Source organism: Olea europaea, chromosome 18 (genome assembly GCF_002742605.1).
Source record: "Olea europaea var. sylvestris chromosome 18, O_europaea_v1, whole genome shotgun sequence".
Classification (NCBI taxonomy): Eukaryota; Viridiplantae; Streptophyta; class Magnoliopsida; order Lamiales; family Oleaceae; genus Olea; species Olea europaea.
Genome location: NC_036254.1, coordinates 13,449,359 through 13,472,740, shown reverse-complemented (window position 1 = coordinate 13,472,740; position 23,382 = coordinate 13,449,359). Strand labels below are relative to the sequence as shown.

The window sequence follows — 23,382 nt, the reverse complement described above, 5'->3', positions numbered from 1 at the left end:
TTAAAATGTACATGGGAAGAGTGTATTGGATTACGAATCCACCTATTATTATCTATTCCAATTCTTAACTACGTAGCTAGTTTCGTTCTTACATTCATAACAATCGATAATTCTATTGTAATTAATTTTCTTTTCCAAGACAAATTAAATCTATCCTATTCACGAAATCGATCCTATTCCTAATCCGAATTCATATGAATAAAATGCATTCAATTTCACAATTATCTCAAAAATTGCACCCGCGATAAATCTTATTCCTAAAATTTATTGCACGTATGTTAATCATGCAATATTCTAAACTTATTGTGAACTTTCCAGCACTACAATAAGCAACTATATATTTAATTGGTGATCAGGAAATCAAATAATAAAATTAAGTATGCAAGATTAATCAACAATTGCAAGAATTTAACTAAATCATGTGTCTTGAATTAAAAATAAATAATAATGGGTTTCATCTTCATCTAATACATGAGAAAAATTAGCCTAACATAAGATTGGAATTAAACACAAAATTGGAAAGACATCATCGGAAATAATAATTTAATAAAAACAAATTCATACTTGTGAAAGTCATTATTGATATGAATAATAATTGTAATTGCAATACCAGCCAAATCTTCCCCTCCTTACTCCTCATAAAAATTAGCCTTTAATGAGATAATCTAATAAAACCATATGTAGAGGAGAGGGGATATAGCCTTTATATAAGAATTTATTTAGTTGTCCCATTATCGACTTAAACCCTAATTAGAGTTTACGCATAATTGCGGCATACATACTTGAAATTACCATATTATATCAAATAAGATCCGTAAGGTGTAAAACGACCCAAATTGACCACTTAACATAATTGGCCTAATCATAATGTCATTGTGAGCTATATATCTAACCCGTAAAATTTTACAATCAAATGTGAAACTCATATTTGAAATTATTCTAACGTTCTCCCACTTGGACAAAATATTTGATTGTTAAAACAAAACTTTTAGCACCCGGGTTAGACAACATAGGTGGCCACAAATGAATAGTTGCAATGATGACATCTTACGTAACATGATTCGGTCCAACAAGAATATTAACATCTAACATGGAAGTCATTACATCAATTAAGCAATGTAAGACCATTCCACAGCTACAAATGCCAACATCCTTATCGACATGGATCCTCATCCTCCAACCAATGTGGTAGTATATGTTATGAACTTAGCACCAAATGTGATAAAATAATTCTTATCAGTCCTCATAATACTTCTGATCAAAATGAAGCTACATGTCTCCAAAAGAGACTCATCTTATATTTTTATCTGTCATATCTCGAGATGTCAATAATATCATAATAAAAAGATATAAGCCAAATGCATGCTCAAAATAGTTCATGGATAGGGGAAAAATATTTTATTATCAAAGAGGCTGTAGCCGAAAACATAAGGGTTGCCTACGTACCCCGTAAAGGGATCAAGTCCAAAACATAATTTATTACATATATATATAACTCCCACTAACCAAAAATATCAAATGTTTCCACAATACTCATATTAGTAACATGCGTCTTAAAGATTTTTGGAGCGAGTCCCTTAGTCAAAGGGTCTGTAATCATTGCCTCTGTATTGATATGCTCTATTTTCGTCTGTCGTTCTTTGACTCTATTTCTAACAACCAAATATTTGATGTCAATGTGTTTTGACTCACCAGGACTTTTATTATTCTTTGAAAAAAATACTGTTACACTGTTATCACATTAGATGGTGATCAGTTTTGAGATGGAATTAACAACTTTCAAATCAGAGATGAAATGTCTTAACCAAACTGCTTGGACTGTAGCTCCATAACATGCCACAAATTCAGCTTACATGGTAAAAGATGCAATTAGAGTCTGTTTAGCACTTTTCCAAGCATTAGCACCACCAGCTAATGTAAAAATATAACCTGAGGTTGATTTCAAATCATCTTGACATTCAGCAAAATCAGAATCAGAATATCCTACCATGTTCAAAATTATTTGAACGTTGAAATGTAAGCATATAACTTTTAGTTTTCTTCAAATATCTCATAACTTTCTTAGCTGCTTTCCAATGCTCTTGTCCCGAATCAGATTGAAATCTGCTGAGGACACTGATTGCATAGGCTATATCCGGCCTAGTGCAAACTTGAGCATACAACACTAGTATATAAAATCATATTCATAGACTCCTTTTCCAGTTCATTCCTTGGACATTGAGTTTTGTTAAATTTATCTCCTTTTATGATGGGTGCATCACCAGGTGCATAGTTTTGCATATTAAACCTTTTTAGAACACGTCGTATATAAGCTTTTTGAGAAAGTCCCAATAAGCTACGATTTCTATCACGATGTATTTCAATGCCAAGTACATAGTAAGCTTCTTCAAGATCTTTCATCTCAAAATTAGTAGACAACATCTTCTTTGTCTCATGAAGCAACCCTAAGTTACTGCTAGCAAGCAGAATATCATCAATATACAGTACAAGAAAAATAAAATTTCTCCCACTAGTTTTGAGATAAATGCATTGATCAATAGTATTTTCAACAAAATCAAGAGAGGTCACAACCTCATCAAACTTTAAATACCACTGTCGGAATGCTTGCTTGAGACTATATAAGGATTTGTTTAACTTGCATGCCTAGTTTTCTTTTCCTTTCACAACAAAGCCTTCAGGTTGTTTCATACAAATTATTTCAGAAAGATCTCCATTCAAAAATGCTGTCTTAACAACCATTTGATGAAGCTTCAAATCGTAGTATGCCACAAGAGCCATGATAATTCGAAAAGAATCTTTCGACGAAACAGGGGAGAAAGTTTCAACATAATCAATGCTCTCTCGTTGAGTGAAACCTTTTGCAACCAATCTTGCTTTCTTTCGTTCAACATTTCCTTTCGAATCTAATTTACTTTTGAAAATCCACTTGTTATTTATAGCCTTAACATCTGGAGGAAGTTCAATAAGATCCCAAACTTTATTCCTTTCCATAGAATTCATTTAATCTTCCATGGCAGTTATCCACTTATCTCCCTTAGGACTTGTCAATGTTTAGTTATAAGTTACAGGATCCAATAAATATGTAATATAATCACTTGGCAATGAAAATCTTCTTTCCCTTTGTGGTCTCCTAACTTGTGGCTCAGAAATCGATTCAATCGTTGTTGGAAGAATTGGAGGTTCCTCTTGGTTCCTCGATTCTTCATTAACAACTTGAATTGGTTGAGAACCAACTTTTTCCTATATGATAGGAAGTGGAACAACAACTTGATTATGTTCAACAAGAATTTCTCTCAATGTAGAACTCCCACTATCTCCAAAATCATTCTTCAAAAACTTAGCAATAATGGAATCCACAATTTTAGTGCCGCGATTTGGACAGTAAAAATTATATCCCTTTGATGTGTCCGGATACCCAATAAAGTAGCTAGGAGTTGATTTAGGGTCTAATTTCTTTTCAAGTGGATTGTAAATCCTAACCTCAGCTGGACATCCCTAAACTTTGAAGTGAGTCAAATTTGGCTTACGCCCGGTCCATAATTCAAAAGGTGTCTTTGCAACAGCCTTACTTGAAACTCTGTTCAAAATATACATAGCAGTTTTCAAAGCTTCACCCCACAAATATTCAGGCAAATTTGTTTTACTCATCATACTTCTAATCGTATATTTTAGAATCCGATTACGTTTTTTAGAAACATCATTCTGCTCAGGTGTCCCTGGCATGGTGTATTAGGGTATTATTCCACACTCTTGTAAAAACTTTGCAAAATCACCCATATTTTGACCAAACTCATCATATTTTCCATAGTACTCACCACCACAATCATATCTTACAACTTTGATACTTTTTCCACATTGTTTCTCTACTTCTTGTTTGAAAATTTTGAATTTCTCAAGTGTACGTGATTTATCGCTAATCAAGTAAACATATCCATATCGTGAGAAATCATCAATAAAAGTTATGAAGTATTTGTTCCCACATATAGTGAAAGACAAAGGTCCACTGATATCAGTGTGTATTAAGTCCAAAATTTCATTACTCCTAGTTGAACCCTTCATCGTAGACTTAGTTAACTTTCCTCTTATAAAATACACACAAGTGTCAAAATCAAAGAAGTCTAAAGAGAGAAGTATATCAACTTTTACTAATCTTTCCATTCTATCCTTAAAAATATAACCCAAACGCTTATGTCACAACATAGAGGATGATTCATGAATTAAAGCCATTTTCTTTGATACATTGGTAACACATGAGACATCACCAAAAAGAGCCAAAGACAATTTATATAAACCATCATATAAAATGCCATTCCCAATCAAACGAGAATCATTAAATAACTTAACAATTCTATTACCAAAATTAAATGTAAAACCACAAATATCAAGTTTCGATATAGAAATTAAATTTTGTCTCATTTACAGTACATAAACTGTATTTTTCAAAACAAGAGAAAAACCAATCTCTAAAGTCAACTTGACTACTCCTATGAATTCAACCTTCACTTGAACTCCATTTGTAACGCTCAAGCTCACTTCATTCTCACTTAATCTCCGTTTGCTTGTGAACCCCTGCAAGGAATTCACAATATAAATACTAGCTCCCGAGTATAACCACCAAGAATTCAAAGGCACATCTACTAAAGAAGACTCAAAACAAACTAAGGCCAAGGAAATACCTGGAGAACTCTTCTTCTTTTCCAACCAAGTCTTAAACTTAAAACAATCTTTCTGTCAGTGACCCTTCTTTTTACAGAACTTGCATCGATCATTTTTCTTTATAACTCCTTTGGGACCATTAACATCTTTATTCTGTTGACTTCAGTGGGACTTATTTCCTCTACGAAACTTAGGTTTATGGTTATGAGAAGGCTCTTTATTCTATGATGGCTGAAAAGCTAATTGCACAGTTTCAACAGTTTCACAGCGCATCCTATTCTCTTCTTGGGCATATACTTCTATGAGGTCATTCAAATTTCATTTATCTTGCTGAGCATTGTAAGCAATCTTAAGCTGATTAAACTGACTAAGAAGGCTATTTACAACATGATAGACTAGGAAAAGCTCTGCAATGGGAATGTTAAGAGCCTTTAGTTTAGATGATATATTTATAATTTTCATGACATGCTTCCTAATACCACTTATACCATCATATTTCATACTCATCAATTTATCCATCAGATCTCCAGTTTTGACTTTATCACACTCAATAAATTTCTCTCCTATGACATCCATAAAACTTTTGGCATTTTCATTATCAGGGATTACACCCAGAATGGAATCAGATATCGATCGCTTAATGATTTTCAAACAAAGTTTGTTAGCCCTTTCTCACTTTTCATACTCTGCTACATATTCAACAGTATTCTTATCTGTGGGTTTCTCAAACTTTTTCTCCATTGCAAAGTCCAAGCCCAAAAGACCTAGTGTTATTTCTACATCTTGTTTCCATCTCACATAATTATTCCCAATCAAGATTTCGATAGCAGACAATTAATTCGAAAGAGATGAGGTATTATAAATTGTGGAAAAATAAAATATTATACTCAATATCATCCAAACATAATGCACACAATCAAATGGATGATAAAATATCAAACTAATTAATATGAGCTATTAATTAGATAATTCGTAATTTAAATCAAAACATATGAATTTCATTACGGTAAGAGCCTAGATGCATTATCATAAAGTCACATTTGGGTAGACAATACAACATGCTATAAGGTATTCTTAAAATTTATCATGTAACCAGTTAACAAAATTACATTGGTTTTCGAAGCACCAACACCTTTGGGCAGAAGGGGATTTCTAGATCAAAGTAAGCTCGTTAACTGCTTTATGCCATTTTAAAAAAATATCACATATAATAACACCTTTGGGTAAGATATTATATGCAATAAATCAAAATTGTTGCGCAAAAAACATATATATTTTTATTGTAGAGAAAACTAAATAAATAATAATGAGTGTGTCACTTTGTCAACTACTACCCATTTTTATTACAAAATATTTCTCTTTGCGGGATAAATAAAGGTCGTCTCAAAACCCATAAAAAAATCAATCACAACATAATAATTAAGCAACAAATCATAATCATAATCATTAATCGATGAAAAACAAAAATTCATATGTGATTGAAAGACGAAATTGGCAACAAAATTTCAAAAATGAGATTTAAACGCATAAATAATAGCAATATTTAAATATATAAATATTTTAATGAAAAATATAAAAGTCGTCAATCAATCAATTATTTATTTATCTATTTATTTATTTTAATCGGGTCAATTAGCAAATAAAATTTCAATTGGGTCAAAATTAAAATTTCAGGGTCAAACCTTTTAAAAGTTCAAATTTAATACCTTTGAAAATTACATTTTTGACCCCGCATTGAAATTAAAAATAGGTCCTTCAATATTTAAAAATTGCGTGTCGGGTCCTTATTTAAGTAATTGCAATATGACTCCCAATTGTTAATTGTAACAGGGGCTTGAAGATTAGTTATTTGCAACAGAAGCCCCCATTTCCCTCTACTGCCCATTTTCTTAGAAACAGAATTTTTATTTATTTATTTATTTATTTTGTTTTTTTGTTTCACCCGACTGTGACTTCTTCCATCGTAGATTATGGGTTTCTTCAAAACAACAAATTATACATTATGGGTTTCACATGGCAGATTCCATGAAAATTCTGTACTTCACGTGGCTAAAACAATATGAATTCTTGCTAAATTTGGGCAATCAAGATCCAACTGTGAAAGTAAAAATCCATATTCTTGGCTTCTTCAAAATAACAAAATATCAATCAAAAGGAAATTATATAAATACATGCATATACATACAGAGACCTTGAAGAAAGGGTTGTAATTGTGGATTTCTCTTTCCTGTCTTAGATGCAATAGGGTGGGAGAGAGCGAAAGGTTGACCATGATTTGCCGAAGGCAAATCGATAGAGAAAACCAAGAGTTGGGTTTGCAGATTTGGTGCTGGAAACGGGTGTCTGCTCTTTAAACATCTTTATTTAGCTTCGATTTGTTTTCCCATTATTTGCTTACTAAAATGAAAAATATGACTGTTATTCATCAGATCAAACAACAATTATTTAACTTTTTATCTTTTGTGTGGAGCCTGTAACGACTATATTTTTCATTTTTATTTTTACATTAATGTGTACCAAATAGGACCTTAATGACTATATACTGCACAAAACACAAAAAGACTTTAATCCAAACAATTTTGAATTGGTGGGAATTTAAGAACTGTTCGATTAGAAATAGAGAAAGAATATTATATTTATGAAGGATTATGATTTTAGGCCCTGTTTGAGCTCTATTATTTACTCATTAAAATGAAAAATATGTCCGTTATTCATCACATCAAGTCATCATATTGATTTTTTATCTCTTGTGTGAGGTCTATAAAGATTATATTTTTTATTTTTATTTTTACAATAATGTGGCTCAAACGAGGGCTTAACATGAAGGCTGTGTTACCAATTGTTAATGTTTATTTTCAATCATGTTAAAAATCAAAAATCACCAAATAATAATTTAATAAAAACGAATTCATATGTGCGAAAACCATTGTTGATATGAATAATAATTATAATTGTAATACCCGCTAGATCTTTCCCTTCTTGCTTCTCACAAAAATTCGCCTTCAATGGGGCAAGCTAATAAAATCATATGGAGAGGAGAGGGGACCTAACCTTTATATAGGAATTTATTTAATCATCCCATTATCGACTTAAACCCTAATTAGGGTTTACTCATTATTGCAGCCCACATACTTGAAATTACTACATTATATCAAATAAAATCCGTGAGGTGTAAAACAACCCAAATTGACCACCTAGCATAATTGACCTAATCATAATGTCATTGTGAGTCATACATCTAACTCTTAAAATTTTACAATCGAAGACGAAGCCTATATTTAGAATTATTCTAACACATTTTAGTTCGAGTTGATTCACTCATTAATGTTATGTAATAGGCCTCAAAAACTCCTTAATTTAGACAGAATACTGAAAAGTTGATCTGGTAAATGAGAAGACTCAATTTCTCATTCGATAAGCGCCTCTCTCAACAGACCTAGTAGAAGCCATTACGTAAATCTAGCTAGAAATGAAATTGTAAAAGGGTGTCTTCTTCACAAAATACTACTTGTTTTGCTGAACTTCATCAATTCCCACATTAAAATGCTAATCATCTTTGAAATATTGCTATATACTTCTTATTTTTCAACTTGAGAGAACATCATATAATCAACATTTGCACCACCAATTTCTTTCCATAATTACACAATTTGAGTTTAGCAAAATGTATCATGAATTTTCTACTGACATATATGTAACATAAATGCTCATCATAATCCATCACCCAAAAATATTTGAACAAAAACAGCAAATTTGTAAGCAGACGCAGTTTGCTAATTAAAACCAGATTACATATATGCTTTCTTGTTAAGAGCTTTGTATTATACTATTAACCACGGACACTCAACATGGATAGCCCAAATAGCTCTTCGCCTCTGTGGAGTCATCAACATAGTGCCTGAAAAGAACCAAAAAGAGATTAGGATTTCTTTTGCCAATTAAATATTGTAGCATCAAAGCCTCGAGAAAAACCTCGGCAAAATTCTTGTCAACTAAAGAAACAAAGATTAAGAAGGCTAACCCAAGTAAAATGTCTTGGCGTACTCAGCACATACTTCACCACAGCGATCATATGCTTCGCTTAAAAAGCTACAGGGACCCGGAAGAACAATATCCAGCTTTACTTCCAAATTGTCATTGGATCTCAACTGCCTCTTAACCAAGGCCGCCTGTCTCAAAAACACATCATAAACCTTATGTTCCGAGGTTAGCATCGTTTCTCCAGCCGGGCTAGCTGCCATACTTGATATGAGAGAGTTTTCTTCCATTCCCTGAATTCGACTCGCCCAACCAGGAATACCTTGAATCTGCTTTAGGACAACTTAAATTCCAACTATATTTTCTGCCCTTGCAAATCAAGTTCCAACCCCGAGAAATGGACCAGGATGAATCTAGATTCCGGTTACCCCTCGGATGGACTCTAGGAATCCAGTGCCACTGACCACCTTAGAAGTGGGATAAACAACCCAGTACAAAGCAACAGACATGTTGACTCTGAACTTTTAGTGGTCTAAACAATGCAAGAATTTTGTCCTCCATTCTGTTACCTTCTTTACTTTACTTTTTAAAAAATTAGCACTCAAGTCTATCAACTTCACTTTTGAAGAAAAAAATTTAAAAATCCCACCAAAAAAAAAAGAAAAAAGAAAAAAAGAAAAAAGAAGCTTGTCCTACTCAAACAGAGTTCTTGAGTTCAATTTGACATAGGATCATCAAGAAGTGAGGGGCTAGACAAGGACTATAGGCTCTTGTAACAAACAATAATACATGGAAAGAAAATAAGATAGAAAAGCATACCATCCTGGGTCCAATTGATTCGAAATCTTGAACAATGTATGAAGTGAAATGTCTGAAGCATACCAGCTTGACGTATAATTTTTCTCCATTCTGTATGTTCACACCTGTGACAATGATGCATAAATGATCCATAATGATGAACAGTAATCCCTTGACAGTAACATAAAAAGACCAAAAATAAAAATAAATCAATGTAATTATCAAGTCTTATGTAAAAATTAAAGAGCACCTAAATAGAGTTCACCAAATGAACAACTCCCAATTTTCCTCCGAAGCTTCAATTTTCCAATCATAGCATGCTCCCAAATTCCAATAGCACCCTCAACACCCAGAAATTAATTTTATTTTCTCCAAATTTCAATGTCATGTCAGGATGAAAAAAGAATCCCAGATTACAGCCAATGAGAATCCAACAATTAGGATACAAATACTCGACCTCCCAAAAACAAAATTTAAATTAAGTCATTTTCACCCACACTGGATCAAAGGAATCAGTTGATGAAAAAGTTTCCCTTTTGAATACTTCCAAGTACCTTACAAAATATGGTAGTCCACCAGTTTTATTCATTATAAGTGCAATTAAATAATTTCGACACTGTAGGTAAATATTAGAAAATCAAATCAAACCGAAGGCCTGTGTATTCATAGTTTCCTTAAATCGAATTCGCTGCCTCACCGGAGTGCAAGAGGTTTTGATCAGTGTTCGATTCCCATGATACAATCGGTTGTCGGTTCACGTTGTACTACGTTAACCACCTGCGAACTAGCTGTGATATAATCTATCTCACAAAGAAATTATAAGCATAAGGAAGAACTTGAAAGTGAGAAAAAGAAGATTGTTGCTTAGAGGAAGAAGCTTGCATTTCACTTGTGATTTTCCAACCTAGAGAGACTCCTATTTATACCAATGGAGGAAAAGCTAGCTCATTAATCAAGGAGTTAAACCATTCATTGATAAAGGAGTTAAAAACATGAACGGACTTGAGTTACTTGAGTTACAACATATGAAGAGACTTCTATTCAATACTATGAAACGAAGACCTAGTAAGCTTAGATTCAATGCATGTTTCACATTTATGATTTGAATCAATTTGAAATCTAGGCAAGTAATTTAGTTTGCTTAATCTACATAAAGCATTGTAATTTACGTGACCTAATTACCATGCCACAGATTAGGAGACTCAAGCAAGTAAACGGAAGGAGTTTTCTCATTACTCATAACAGTTTGGGTTACACCAATTACATTCAATTTAAACAGACCATCAGTCATATAGCCTTTCCCAACATAAACTCGTATTTTGGTAATCACCAACTTATCCGCCTCAAAGACCGTGCGGAACCCATTCTTGCTCAGAAGAGACCAAGAGACCAGATTCTTGCGAATCTCTGGCACGTACAGCATATTAGTCAGAGTAAGCTCTTTGCCAGATGTCATCTTCAGGATCACCTTGCCTTTACCAAGCACTTCAGAAGTTGTAGAGTTTCCCATGAACAACTTTTCACCATTTGTAACTGGTTCAAAAGTAGCGAACATGCTCCTGTTGGAGCAAACATGGCAAGTGGCCCCAATGTCCAGCCACCACTCCTTTGGGTTAGATCCCACTATGTTAACCTCACTAATCACCGTCGTGAGGTTTAGCTCAGACATTTCATTTGAGAGATGATCTCTCTCATTTCCAACCATATTAGCCTGAGGACGTTGCTTATTATCCCTCCGAGGCTGACGGCAGTCTACTGATTGATGCCCAATTTTGTCATAATGGAAGCACTTTCCATTGAACTAGAACTTAGGTTTCTTTCCTACCCCACCTGCAGGCTTCAACTGAGACCCTTTCGTAGCCTGTTTTTTATCTTTTCGATTTTCGTTACCCTGTTTGGCTTTAAAGAAGTGAACTTTCTTAGTACCAGAACTTTGGCCGTACTCCAATATATTAGCCTTCTTAGAGTAAGAATTCTCTGACTTACGTTCAGCCCGCTTGTTATCCTCCTATGCACATCAGTGTTGTTTTCAGTCACAATAGGGGCATCCTCAGTGAGGAAACGTGCAAGGCCCAACGTAGTGAGATAGAAAACCATCTTATTCTACCATGTCTTAAAATCAGTACCGGCAAACTTATCTGGTCGAATTGCATGATTCACCGAAAATGGAGCTGGAAACGATAGCAAAGGTGCCGAAGCTGCAGCCCTAGGCACTGGCAAAGGTATTGTGCCAAACTCGATTGCCGAGGCCGCAGCCGAAGACAAAGTTGGGTTCACTCCAACCTGAGGAATCCCGCTTCCAATTATCCCGTCAATGGGAGAAATGTCAGTCGTGGTCTCCATAGGGTTAACAACGGTCATTGCAGGATTTGGTACACCGGTACCAACATTGTTGTTTTCGTTGTTCACATCGTTATTTCCATGTGACGCCATTGAACCTGAACAAGCAACAAATAATTTAAAATAATTATAAGTTTGCAAAGTTATATATAAATTCGAAATCAAGTTATCTGTTCAGAAAATAAAACTGTAGAGTTGAAGAACAGATTATTTTGTCAAATTATTAACAACTTAACAATCATTTAAAATGAATTAGAAATAATGCAAAAACCATGAACTGGAAAAATTGACAAAAACTAATGAACAAAATTTGATTTACTAAAGCCAATTTCGATTTAAGCTTGTAGGTAAATATTAAGAAATCAAATCAAACCGAAGGCCTGTGTATTCACAGTTTCCTTAAATCAAATTCACCGCCTCATCGAAGTGCAAGAGGTTTTAATCGGTGTTCGATTCCCAGGATACAATCGGTTGTCGGTTCACACTGCACTACGTTAACCGCCTGCGAACTAACTGTGATATACTCTATCTCACAAAGAAATTATAAACATAAGGAAGAACTTGAAAGTGAGAAAAAGAAGATCGTTGCTTAAAGGAAGAAGCTTGCATTTCACTTGTGATTTTCCAACCTACAGAGACTCCTATTTATACCAATGGAGGAAAAGCTAGCTCATTAATCAAGGAGTTAAACCATTCATTAATAAAGGAGTTAAAAATATGAAGGGACTTGAGTTCCTTGAGTTGCAACATATGAAGAGACTTCTATTCAATATTTTTCATTACTTCTATTCAATATTTTTCATTCAATTCTAACATAGTATTCCCAGAAAATCAATTACCTTTATGATATTCTTGAGGTTCTTAATGAGCTCAGATTCATCAGACAGTTCGTGTGAGTGCTCTACATATAAACAAATCCATCATTCACAATAAACACAAAAAGAAAAAAAATACAGAATCATATGTATAAATCTTTCTAATACCATGAGGATTATACAAGGCATTGCGATAGATGGAAATTGTGGCAGAAGGTGGGGATTCTGGGGAATTCTCCAAGTGTTCGACGAAATGACAGTTTGGGATTTGAGAAGATACATAGCACAACAAACAAAACTTCATCCTTCTAGCTTCAATTATTCTCTTAGGCATATGTCCACAAACAATCCAATAATGAGCATTTCTCTCCAGCATTAGCTCCGTTCGCGCACGGAGCTAGTGTGCGAGCATTAGCTCCATGCAGCACGGAGATGCTGTCGAAGTTGGGGAGAAATACTGGAAAAATTTTAAAAATTTAAAAAATAGCCAACAAAATTACAAGCAAATCCGGGGCAACGTAGCGTCACTTGCAAGAAGCTAAATCAAAATCATAAGTTTCTGAACCTCCTAGGGAAGAAGTGAAGACTACCTCACACACGAAATCAAAATCGTATATTTTAATATTAAATAATTGAAAAATGAAGGAAAAGTAAAAATTTAAGAAAAATGATGATTAATTCAAAAGAATAAAGAAGAAAAAATTGGAAAAGCAAAATTCATAAAACAAGAAAACAAATGATTACATGAAAATACAATAAACATATACTTATAGAAATTAGAGAGATTTTGATTTAAAACGTTTCCTGAACATACGTGACCATGAAACTATTCCTGGGTTGTATAGAATGTGGGTGATGGAGTTGATCATGCACATTGCAATTTTGGCTAGAATTGGAGGCATGGTCGTGCGTGCAGATGAACTTTTGTGTCAGATTTTGAAGGTAAGGTATGAGATTATGGAATGGGTTTGAGCTGATGGTTCAGTGAGAAAAAAAAAATAAAAATAAAAAATTGGAGGACGATAGGAAATTGCGACACATGTTCAGCACAAGTTTCACTCTTTTATATATGTAGGATAGGATTATTTGGATAATTCTATATTTACAGTTACAGAGGACTCTTTCACAGGCTTCTTACAGAACTTTTTCACATGGGCTCCTTCACAGGCTTCTAACAGGGATTTTTTATTGGTTCGAAATTGGTGATGTGGTCACCATTTAACTTTAAGCGGGAAAATAAATCGATCACCCCCAAATTGAAATCCAGAGATCCTATGTGAGCGCAGAAAAACAAAACGTGTGCTAAGTGCCACATGGGGAGTGTGCCATGTTTGGCGTGACAATTTGTTAGAGGCCGTGACTTCGTTTTTACTTATACTACTGTAGATTGATGCTTATGGAGTATTATTAAGTTATTCTTTCCTTCCAAAATTTTAAAATATACGTTTATGTAATTATACTTTTAACTACAAATTTTATAAGGTTAATAATTATTATTAGTTTTTTAATCAAATATCATCAACTTTTATTAACGTTAATTTAAATTTTTTAGGAAAAAATGAAGTCAAAGCAACTGGCTTTTACTCAAGGAAGTAAGTGTTTGTTCGTCAAAGATTTTTTAAAATCATTTTTTCTAAAATTATTTTTACACATATTTTATAGGATCTAAAAGATCGTTTTGTTTTAGAAAAATTGTGTCAAACAAGCTTTAACATGTTTAGGAGTTCTTTATAATTTCAGTAAATTACTAATATTCAAAGTTGAATGGTGAATAATTAGATAGTACTTTTAAATCTCACGAAATAAGTGTGTAAAAAGTGTTTGATCAATTATGAAAGAATATATATGTGTGTGCACGCCAAATGAGCATATAGATGTCTAATAAATAACAGGGAATTCAATCTTTATTTTATCTAGTAAAGGTTAATGACCAACTCTCAATAAAGAGAACAAACATTAATGAGCCGCATTTTAAAAAAAAATAATATTTTTAAACAGTGATTTGATATAATTTCAATCATACGCTCTTAAATAAAATAATATTACACACATATTCAAAAATTTTCCTTATTTTTTAATCACACATTCTCCATCAATCCACTATTCCAAAATATATTCTTTCAAAATAATGTGACTCAAACACAAACTATATATGAATTCATTGAATTAAAAAATATTCTGGTTCTTCATTGAATGTTTAAATTCTCAATTTCACATCATTATTGATCCAATGATGGTTCAACGGGTTGTATCAAACATTAATACAGTCAATGATTGGACTTTTGGTTCAATATATATTTGCCATTTGAATAACTATTCAATCAAATAAAAGACATAGTTAATTCTCGAAAATATGATTAACTATGACATAATCATATAAGAATTAATGTTCACATGATATGAGTAGTATATTTTCCTTCAGTGATAAACACTAATACAAAATGATATATTATTCGAAACATGTACTATTTCAGGAGCACGTTGTTTTTTAATATTGTTTTTTCAAGAGCAATATATCAATATTTTTAAAAAATATTAAGATATTATTTAAAATATAAATTATGTAAAAAGTTACTATTCATGAACAAATATAAACGAATTTGAACTTCTTTCTTCCTTATAATAGAAAAAAGTCACTAAACTTATCAAGACACCATCCCATATATAGGAGAGGTGATCCTCGATCGGCTGACCAAGGATTGGCCATTGAGGTCGAACCTAAACTTTGATAAGGGCTATATGGATTTTCGTTTTATGTTAGATTTTACTTAATTATGCTCTGAGAGCAAGAAAACTCTAACTAAAACATTAATAATAATGTGCTACTTTGGGAGCAACAATATTTTATAGTAAACAGATGTACAAGTAATAAATTCATAAACTATACTTGTATTAGAAAGAACATGAAAGAGATAATTATTCGAATAATGAGCCAAAAAAATAGATAATTAACAAGGAGAAAGGATGAAACACAAGTAAAATATTGACTTGAATTTATTTATGCAAATTCAATCGAAAAAAGTAAATATATTAACATAAATTTCCCTTTACCTCTTAACGGAATTGACTTGATTTCCTAACTAATTAATGCACACAGATATTTATACAGAATAAAAACATAATCATTATGTATACAATAAAATAACCATTGCTTCTTTAAGAGCAATGAATCAATATTCTTTTGGAGTATTGAAATTGTAATATCATGTCCTTTTGGAATAAGTAATATTTCGATGAAACACTAGAATAAGATAAAATTTTCTTTTCAAAATCTAAATAATATTTTTCAGGAATAATAATGGAATTCTTTATAAAAAAATATTATAATTTTTCAAGAGTAATAATACAATATCATTTAAATATTGTATGTGTAAATTTGTGTTTCTTTAGGAGTAATAAAAATAATACAAATATCATACTATTTTTCAAGCAATACTACAATATTCTTCTGAAATATTGATTTAAATTATTCCTTTTCAAGAATAATATTACAATATTCTTTCAAACTATTGATTTAGATTTTTTTTTAAGAACAATAATACAATAATGAAATGTAAATATTTATTTATCATAAGTTGTTATAATTAGATCAAATAACTATACCTCTTTGTTATACAATTTAAACTTATGATAATACTTTCTTTGACTACGGAAAAAAATTCTACCTCATTTGGCTAAAATTTTGAAAATAGAAAGAGAAATAAATTTTTCTAACTCAATTGGTTAGATCTTTGTGTTGATAAGGCATTATAAAAGGAGAGGAAAAAAGAGGAGAGAATATAAGTCAATAGACTTGAGCGTTTTAATAAAAACTAAAACTCCATATTTGGAGGGAATAATTAAGGATACAATGATAATAAAAATTAGGGTTGTAGGATTATAATTGCTATTCACTAATAATCATATTATTTATAGCATTTGATCAATTATGAACAGATTTATCTATGTGCAAATGATCAATGAAGTTTTGAGTTATCTATGTGCAAATGAATTATACAAGTTAAATTCAAATTATGGTTTATATTAAGAGTAATGTTAATCATGTGTGTTAATTATGCAAATGATCGATGAAGTTTTGAGTGATTCCCACAATAGTCATTGGAGATACTTTTTATGGTAATAATCACTTAAAAATGTTCAATCGCTCTATGTGACACCATTGTGTGTTAGTTTCAATGTATTGAACGATCGATTCAACTGAAAAAATTAGAAATCGGTTTCAAATTCAGTCCGATCATAATATATTAACCAAAAAAGAAAAAAAAGCGATAATTAACCCGTTGAATTGACCATTTTAACTAAGAACCGAAAAACCGATCACGATTTTTGCCTGTTAAACAAAATATTTCAATTGATAAATGGGCTCAAACATTGGCAAGCCAAATTTTGGCTTCCTGCGAGGTGTTGCTTCTAAAAGAGGAGTCCTACACACTTTTCTTCATCTTTCGATGTGGGATAAGATGTGTAGCCGTTTGCAATTTTACATACTTAATTGTTTACTTCCTTCTCTTTGTTAAATTAATTTTGGCCCCAAAGCACAAATAATTTCAATTTGAACAAACCAAATTATTTTGAACACATTAATTGTTAGTTTTTGAAGTTTTAAAATAAATTATAGGATAATAAATCTATTTGACAAATATTGATTTATATTTACTTTGAACTAGTAATACTAAATTTTAAAAAATTATTGCTGTTATAATATTTTATAGTTCGTAGGAATATATTCATTTAAGTTTGACATTTGATTCGACCTCAGGTCGAACTAAGGGTCGATTCTAGTTCGACCTTTGGTCCTTTTCTTTTTCCTAATTTATATTCGGCTCAATTTTTAAAATTGATTAATTTATCAGCAAACATTGGTGGACCCATAGTGGGTTCTGGTGGGTCATATGTTGACTTTAAAATTTCTTCTACGATCGTACACTAGCCAAATTCATAAATCGCCTATGTCATCACAAAATTTATTTCGGGAACTACATCCAAGACATATCAAATGGCCCAAAAGAATATCAAAAATAGTTAAATATACATCAAAAAGTGCATCTTAAATAGAGGCGTCTTAACTCTTCAAATGGGCTACTCTAATGCATCGTAACATTTGCTATGATTTTAATAGGACAAAAAACATGTAGCCTTTATATCATCATATATGATGTTGATTTCATTTAATGTCTCCCACACACTTACCCGTGACCTCATTGAGATTTCAATATGCAATAAGAAAGAGATAAAAGTACAATACTATGATGCATATGTGATAGAGAGAAAGAGATTAGGTAGACTGAAGTCTGAGGAAGAAATATAGCGGATGTAAATGTGCTAGTTTTGATTTTCACCTCTAATTTTGCATATTTAATTGTGCCCCTCTATATCAAATGTTTGAATCCACTAGTTTCAGCAAACAATGTTATTTATTATACGAAGTCACAAAAATCGTCTTTTGGAAAATCATTAGTTTTTCATATTTAGGTCCAAAAAACTTGTCAAAATTAAAGTTGTGTTATGTTTTCTATTATATGAACTTATTTAATCAAATATTCCTGACTCTGATTTTGGTGACATGTTGGCACTTAACAATGTCGCGTAAAATTTAACGTTAACAACTAGAAACATGAGTGATTATTATAGTAAGAAAATAACTTCAATGATCATTGGCGTAATTAACTCAAATCATATTGATAAAATCAATCTTGTTGTACATAAATCAAAGTCTTAGCTCTCCATATCCTTATCATATTCTATTGATCAGTTGAATACTAGTAGATTTGACTATATGTTCATATGTAATTCTATAAATACCCGTTGAACACAAGTATACTTTAATTTGCTCAATTTTTAGCTTCAAGTATTATATAACTTAACATGGTATAGAGTCAAAAATTGTGATTTGATCTGTTAAAAGCTCAAACAAGTATGAATTTCAAGATTGGAGTTAACAAATGAGCTACAATCTTACAAGACATGTTAAATTATAAATCTCACATCATTTTAAATAATAAAAATAATCAACATATAAGGACTCGAAGTAAATTTCTTAACAAGATTGATTTATTTTTAACATAAAACCCTTTACTTTATGAGCCATTATTTTGCCAGTGCATCTAAAGTATAAATCCTACATCAGTTATAAATAATATAAATAATCAACGTATAAAAGCTTGTGTTCTTCTTAACAAGAATAATATTTTAAGATGAAAGTCCAAAAACCAATATGGTATTGGAGTGCAACTTAAATAAGGAAAAAATTCTCGAGACTCAGCCAATCCTATGGTCGACAACATATCCATTGTCAATGGCAATACCATAACTAGTAATCTAGCCATAACATGTGCTAGGTCATCCCCTATCGCCTTCTCATTCTCTTTTCAAACACATCTCCTCAAACGTTTCACCCCGATTCACAAAAACCTATGTGCACTACGATAAATCTCAGGTTAATTGACTAAGTGATGCTACAAAATATTGCTAAGTAATTGGCAGTATCCAACATATCTTACTCATGCGCCATGATATTGCCCATGTTGTAAACAAACCATCTTAGTTTATGCATTGTCCTGCGTCTCAACACTGGATATCCGTCAAAAACGTGTGCTTCATTATCTCCATGGCACTATTCATTACGGTTTATTCAGTCTCCGCTTGTGTTGCACGCATTTTTTTGACTCCTATTTGGGGGTTCCTTGACTATAATTCTATTGCCTAGATATCTCACAGACAATATCCTATATATCATTCCTCCATGAAGGTCGAGGGCAGAGTTGTTTCTACCGCTGTTTGTGATCTTCTCTAGATCAAATCCCACACAGAATTCAGTGAACCGACTAGTCCTACACCTACTATATTTTGTGACTATGTTATTACCAACTATGTGTGCTCAAATCCGGGTTTTCACTATGTTCATTTCGTTTATGACAAAATCCAATATGGTGACATTCATGTATCCTATGTCGTATCCAGTGATCAACTTGTTGATGCACTCGCTAAACCCCTATACATAACACAATTTCATCTTATACGTTCCAAGATAGGTCTCTAACGAGACCACTAGCATGTAAGTCATATTAGAGTTAATGTTAATCACATTGATAAAGTTAAGAATAGTTATATTAACATTTCACATTCTTTTTTATTGCGTTACTTTTGATTGCACTAAAGGTTTCAAAATCTTTGCTTATTATCGTACTTATGTTTCCATATTTTTATCGCACATGTATTATCAATATTTCATTAATTAGTACATATAGTATCCGCTGGTGGTTTATGTTTACATTTTGTTAGCATGCTACATTACAATCGCCAAATATTTTGCACTTTTTTTTCTTTTTTTTTTAATTTATTGCTTAGAAATATGAAGAGCATGTAAGTCTTTTTATGCCTCCCTAGTAAACCTTTCGGATGAGGACCATATTAAGTGATAACATATACCAATTAATGAAAGACTGATGATAAAAATAAGTTTGGGACACAGGTATAACAATGAGCAAATGTCGAAAATCCTAATACAATTAAAAATAATGCAACAATTAAAAAAGAAAAAAAAAGAAAAAAGAAAAAAGAGAGAGGTGAAACTATATAATAATCCTATTGTAGTAAATTTAATTCCTACCTTTCTACCATCCTTGTTGTACCCTATTGTATTATACTAGGTTTCTATAGTTGTGTACCTTATTGTACTATCCTAGGTTAGTTGACTCTGACTAGGTCCGTCCATATCCTGATATGTATGTATGTACCAATTGAATACTAGCATAATTTAAGTTGCTCAATTATTACCTTCTACTGTTTTTCACCTTGACAGGTTCCTAAACCTTTTATTTTCTTCCAAAAAATGTTGAGTCAAAAAATTGTACTAACTAGACACCTAACAAATACGACTAATAAAATGTAGTAATATTATTTAGCACTATTGATACTTAGCACCAAATAATAGTGAACGTCAGTTTAGACTTGACCAATTATTTAAAATACATTTTTAACTTCATTGAATAATTAAAGTGGTTCTCTATTACCCAGATATTTTGTTTTTTGTTTTTTGTTTTTGGGGTCTAGATTGATATTTGATATTAAGTATCATTGGTACTAATTATCATTACTCAATAAAATGAAGGAAAAATTGCAGTCAAGGTACCAAACATTTCATTTATTAGCAGACTTTGTCCAAACTTTTCATTTGTGCCACCATACGTACCAAATCTTTAAAAAAATTGTAGTTTAAGTCCATATTGAAGGTTTTTGCCAGTTTGACCCCAAAAATCGTCAATTGACTTCAATAATTAAAAATATAATAATTTTGACCAAATAAAGTGAGGGTAAAATTGTAATTCTATAATTTTAATATATATATATATTAAAAAAACAATTGAAAAAGGTGAAAAAAAAATCCCCGTCTCTTCCTCCATCTTCCCCAATCGTCTCCCCCCAAAGTCAAAACCACCCAACTAGTTCTCGGCACCATCTCCACCTCTTCACCATATTTAACTGAAGATTTTAGGTACACCATGAACAACAATTTATTATTTATTCCATACCATTACACTTGGGAAGAAAAAGGGCAAGTATTAAATCAAATCAGTGGGTATGTCTATTTGGTAGGAGATGGAGTTGACGATGCAAAGTTGAGCAACTCTTTCAGGTTCATCTTGAGATAATTCTTGATCCCGAAAACCACCTGTTTTTCCGCCACCACCACCTGTGAAAACGTGAGAAGTTTTCAGTCATTTGCACTGTGCTTCTGCTTACTATTGTATGGTCCACGTAGTAATTGCTCAGATCTTGCACTTATTAGTTTTCACATTCTTTACCTCTGCCTCCCACAATTCTTCCTAGGGCGTAAACCTGTGTTGCAACTAGGAAAAGGAGTAGAAGGAAAAACTTTGAAATTTTGGCCATTGTTAGAAAATTAGGTAAGACTTGAGGTGGTGGTGCTGGCGGTGGCAACTGGGCGGCGGGTGGTTTTGACTTTGGAGGGAGAAGATTGGGGAAGATGGAGAAGGAGACGGTTTTTTTTTAAATTATTTTTTTTAATATTAAAATTATAGAGTTACAATTTTACCTTTATCTTATTTGGTCAAAATTATTAAATTTTTAATTTTTGAAGTCAATTGACGATTTTTGTGGTCAAACTGATAGAAACCGTTTATATGGACTTGAACTGTAATTTTTTTAAAGGTTTGGTACGTACGGTAGTATAAATGAAAAGTTTGGGCAAAATCTGCTAATAAATGAAAGATTTGGCACTTTGGCTGCAATTTTCCCTAAAATGAAAGTCCGAGTAATCATCTTCTAAAGAAGATTGGTAAGGTTAGTTAGAAAAGTTGGCAACTTGATTGTAGACTAGTACATGTTGCATTCTTAACCAAAGTAGATGCTTAACATAATATGCTTAATTCTAGGGCGCTTAGTAGAATTAGCAATAAAATTTATAACTTTGAATCTATCACACCAGAGAGTTGGGGGACGAGTTTGCCTATATGAAATTCATCAATAAGCACGTAATCAAATCAACCACCTTAGCATTGACATTATCCAAGTTCGAGTGTTCTGCATTTCCACTAAAACAAGAAAATACATTTTGTTCTAAGAAGCATATGTGGTTTTGATGTTTCGTCACTGGAGCTATAAGGTGACCTTTGAGCTTTTAACCAGTTTTTATGTTTTCTTGCTTGTCATAAAGTGCCTTTCGTACCTTCGACCAACTTACCTAGTCTGGAATTAGCGATCAATATGAGATATCTATGTTGTAGATTGAGGTAATACACTTGCACAAAGCTTGCTTGGATTGCGGGACTCAGTAGGAGCCGATAGGGGTGTTTGGTGGAGTGAGCGTCCCAAGCGAGTTTGTGGTATGAGCTGAACAAAAAGGTAACTCATGAGCCAAGTCAAAGTGAGCTTATTGGTTAGCTTCAAGCTTACGAGCAGCTTACATTTTAGCTAAGAAAGTGCAATTTTTGTCTTTAAAAAAATAGGCTAGCCTCGAGTGACCGTCGAGTCCAAACTTTCTTGAGGCGAGCCAGCTTACACTCAACTCCTCCATTTAATACCCTTTGTACCTTGATGTTCGAGCGAGGTTGGCCATTTCTGAGTGCCCTCATCATCTACCACTACCTATGGTTTTTCATTGATCATCAATAAAAATTACGAAGCGCTAGAGTAGATGGCATTAAACCCCCATCCCCCACAAAAAAATAAGTAAATAAATAAAAATAAAATTAAAAATTGAACACAAACTTCTTCCTACTAGGTCTATTATTTACTGATAGTATATCTTGAGATATTTGGCATTCAATGGTTTGCTTAGAAATTTTCCTTCAAATCCTCTAGTCTTCAAGTCCCTTTTCCAAGGCTCATGATCATCTTGTATGTTCTTAATTTGGCCCGTGGTTGATGGGAGTGCCCTACTGCTGCTATATTCTTAAGATTAGGTCTGTAATTGAACAACCTCAGTTCCAAAAGATAACTTAAAAGACATTTTTTTCTTGTAGGCTCTTTCAAAGTTGTATGGTATGCACACGATATATAGAGTAACTCGTGTGACCCAAAACCCTTCTATTTGTCCAATCTAGTCTCGAGCCTTGAAGTGATACGATTCACCTCATCAGCTTGCCGTTTGCTTGGGGATGGGCGGTCGAAGTTAGTCTATGCTCTATTTTGTAGCTCTCACGAAAAAGCTTTTAAGACATGTCAAACTGACTATTATCAACAACAATCGTCCTCAGTATACTAAATCTACATATTGTACTCTGCCATATAGAACTATATCCTTTAGTTGTTGCTAAGGGCTCTGCTTCCACAC

The 23,382-nt window shown here is 32.6% G+C and overlaps 1 protein-coding gene across 1 annotated transcript; it reads right to left on the bottom strand.

Moving 5' to 3' along the window:
- Positions 1-8,379: 8,379 nt before the first annotated feature.
- On the bottom strand, positions 8,380-9,143 carry LOC111367526 (bifunctional 15-cis-phytoene synthase, chromoplastic-like). The gene is made up of 2 exons (XM_022988456.1): positions 8,678-9,143; positions 8,380-8,554 (listed from the first exon to the last, which is right to left on the bottom strand). The coding sequence occupies exons 1-2, from the start codon at positions 8,922-8,924 to the stop codon at positions 8,478-8,480; spliced, it is 324 nt and encodes a 107-aa protein (XP_022844224.1). The 5' UTR covers positions 8,925-9,143; the 3' UTR covers positions 8,380-8,477.
- Positions 9,144-23,382: the final 14,239 nt, after the last annotated feature.

Coding starts and splice junctions, on each gene's coding strand:
- LOC111367526 (XM_022988456.1), bottom strand. CDS start 8,924: ATGGAAGAAAACTCTCTCATATCAAGTATGGCAGCTAGCCCGGCTGGA. Junction 8,555..8,677: donor CGCCAAGACATTTTACTTGG/GTTAGCCTTCTT, acceptor GGTTCTTTTCAG/GCACTATGTTGATGACTCCA.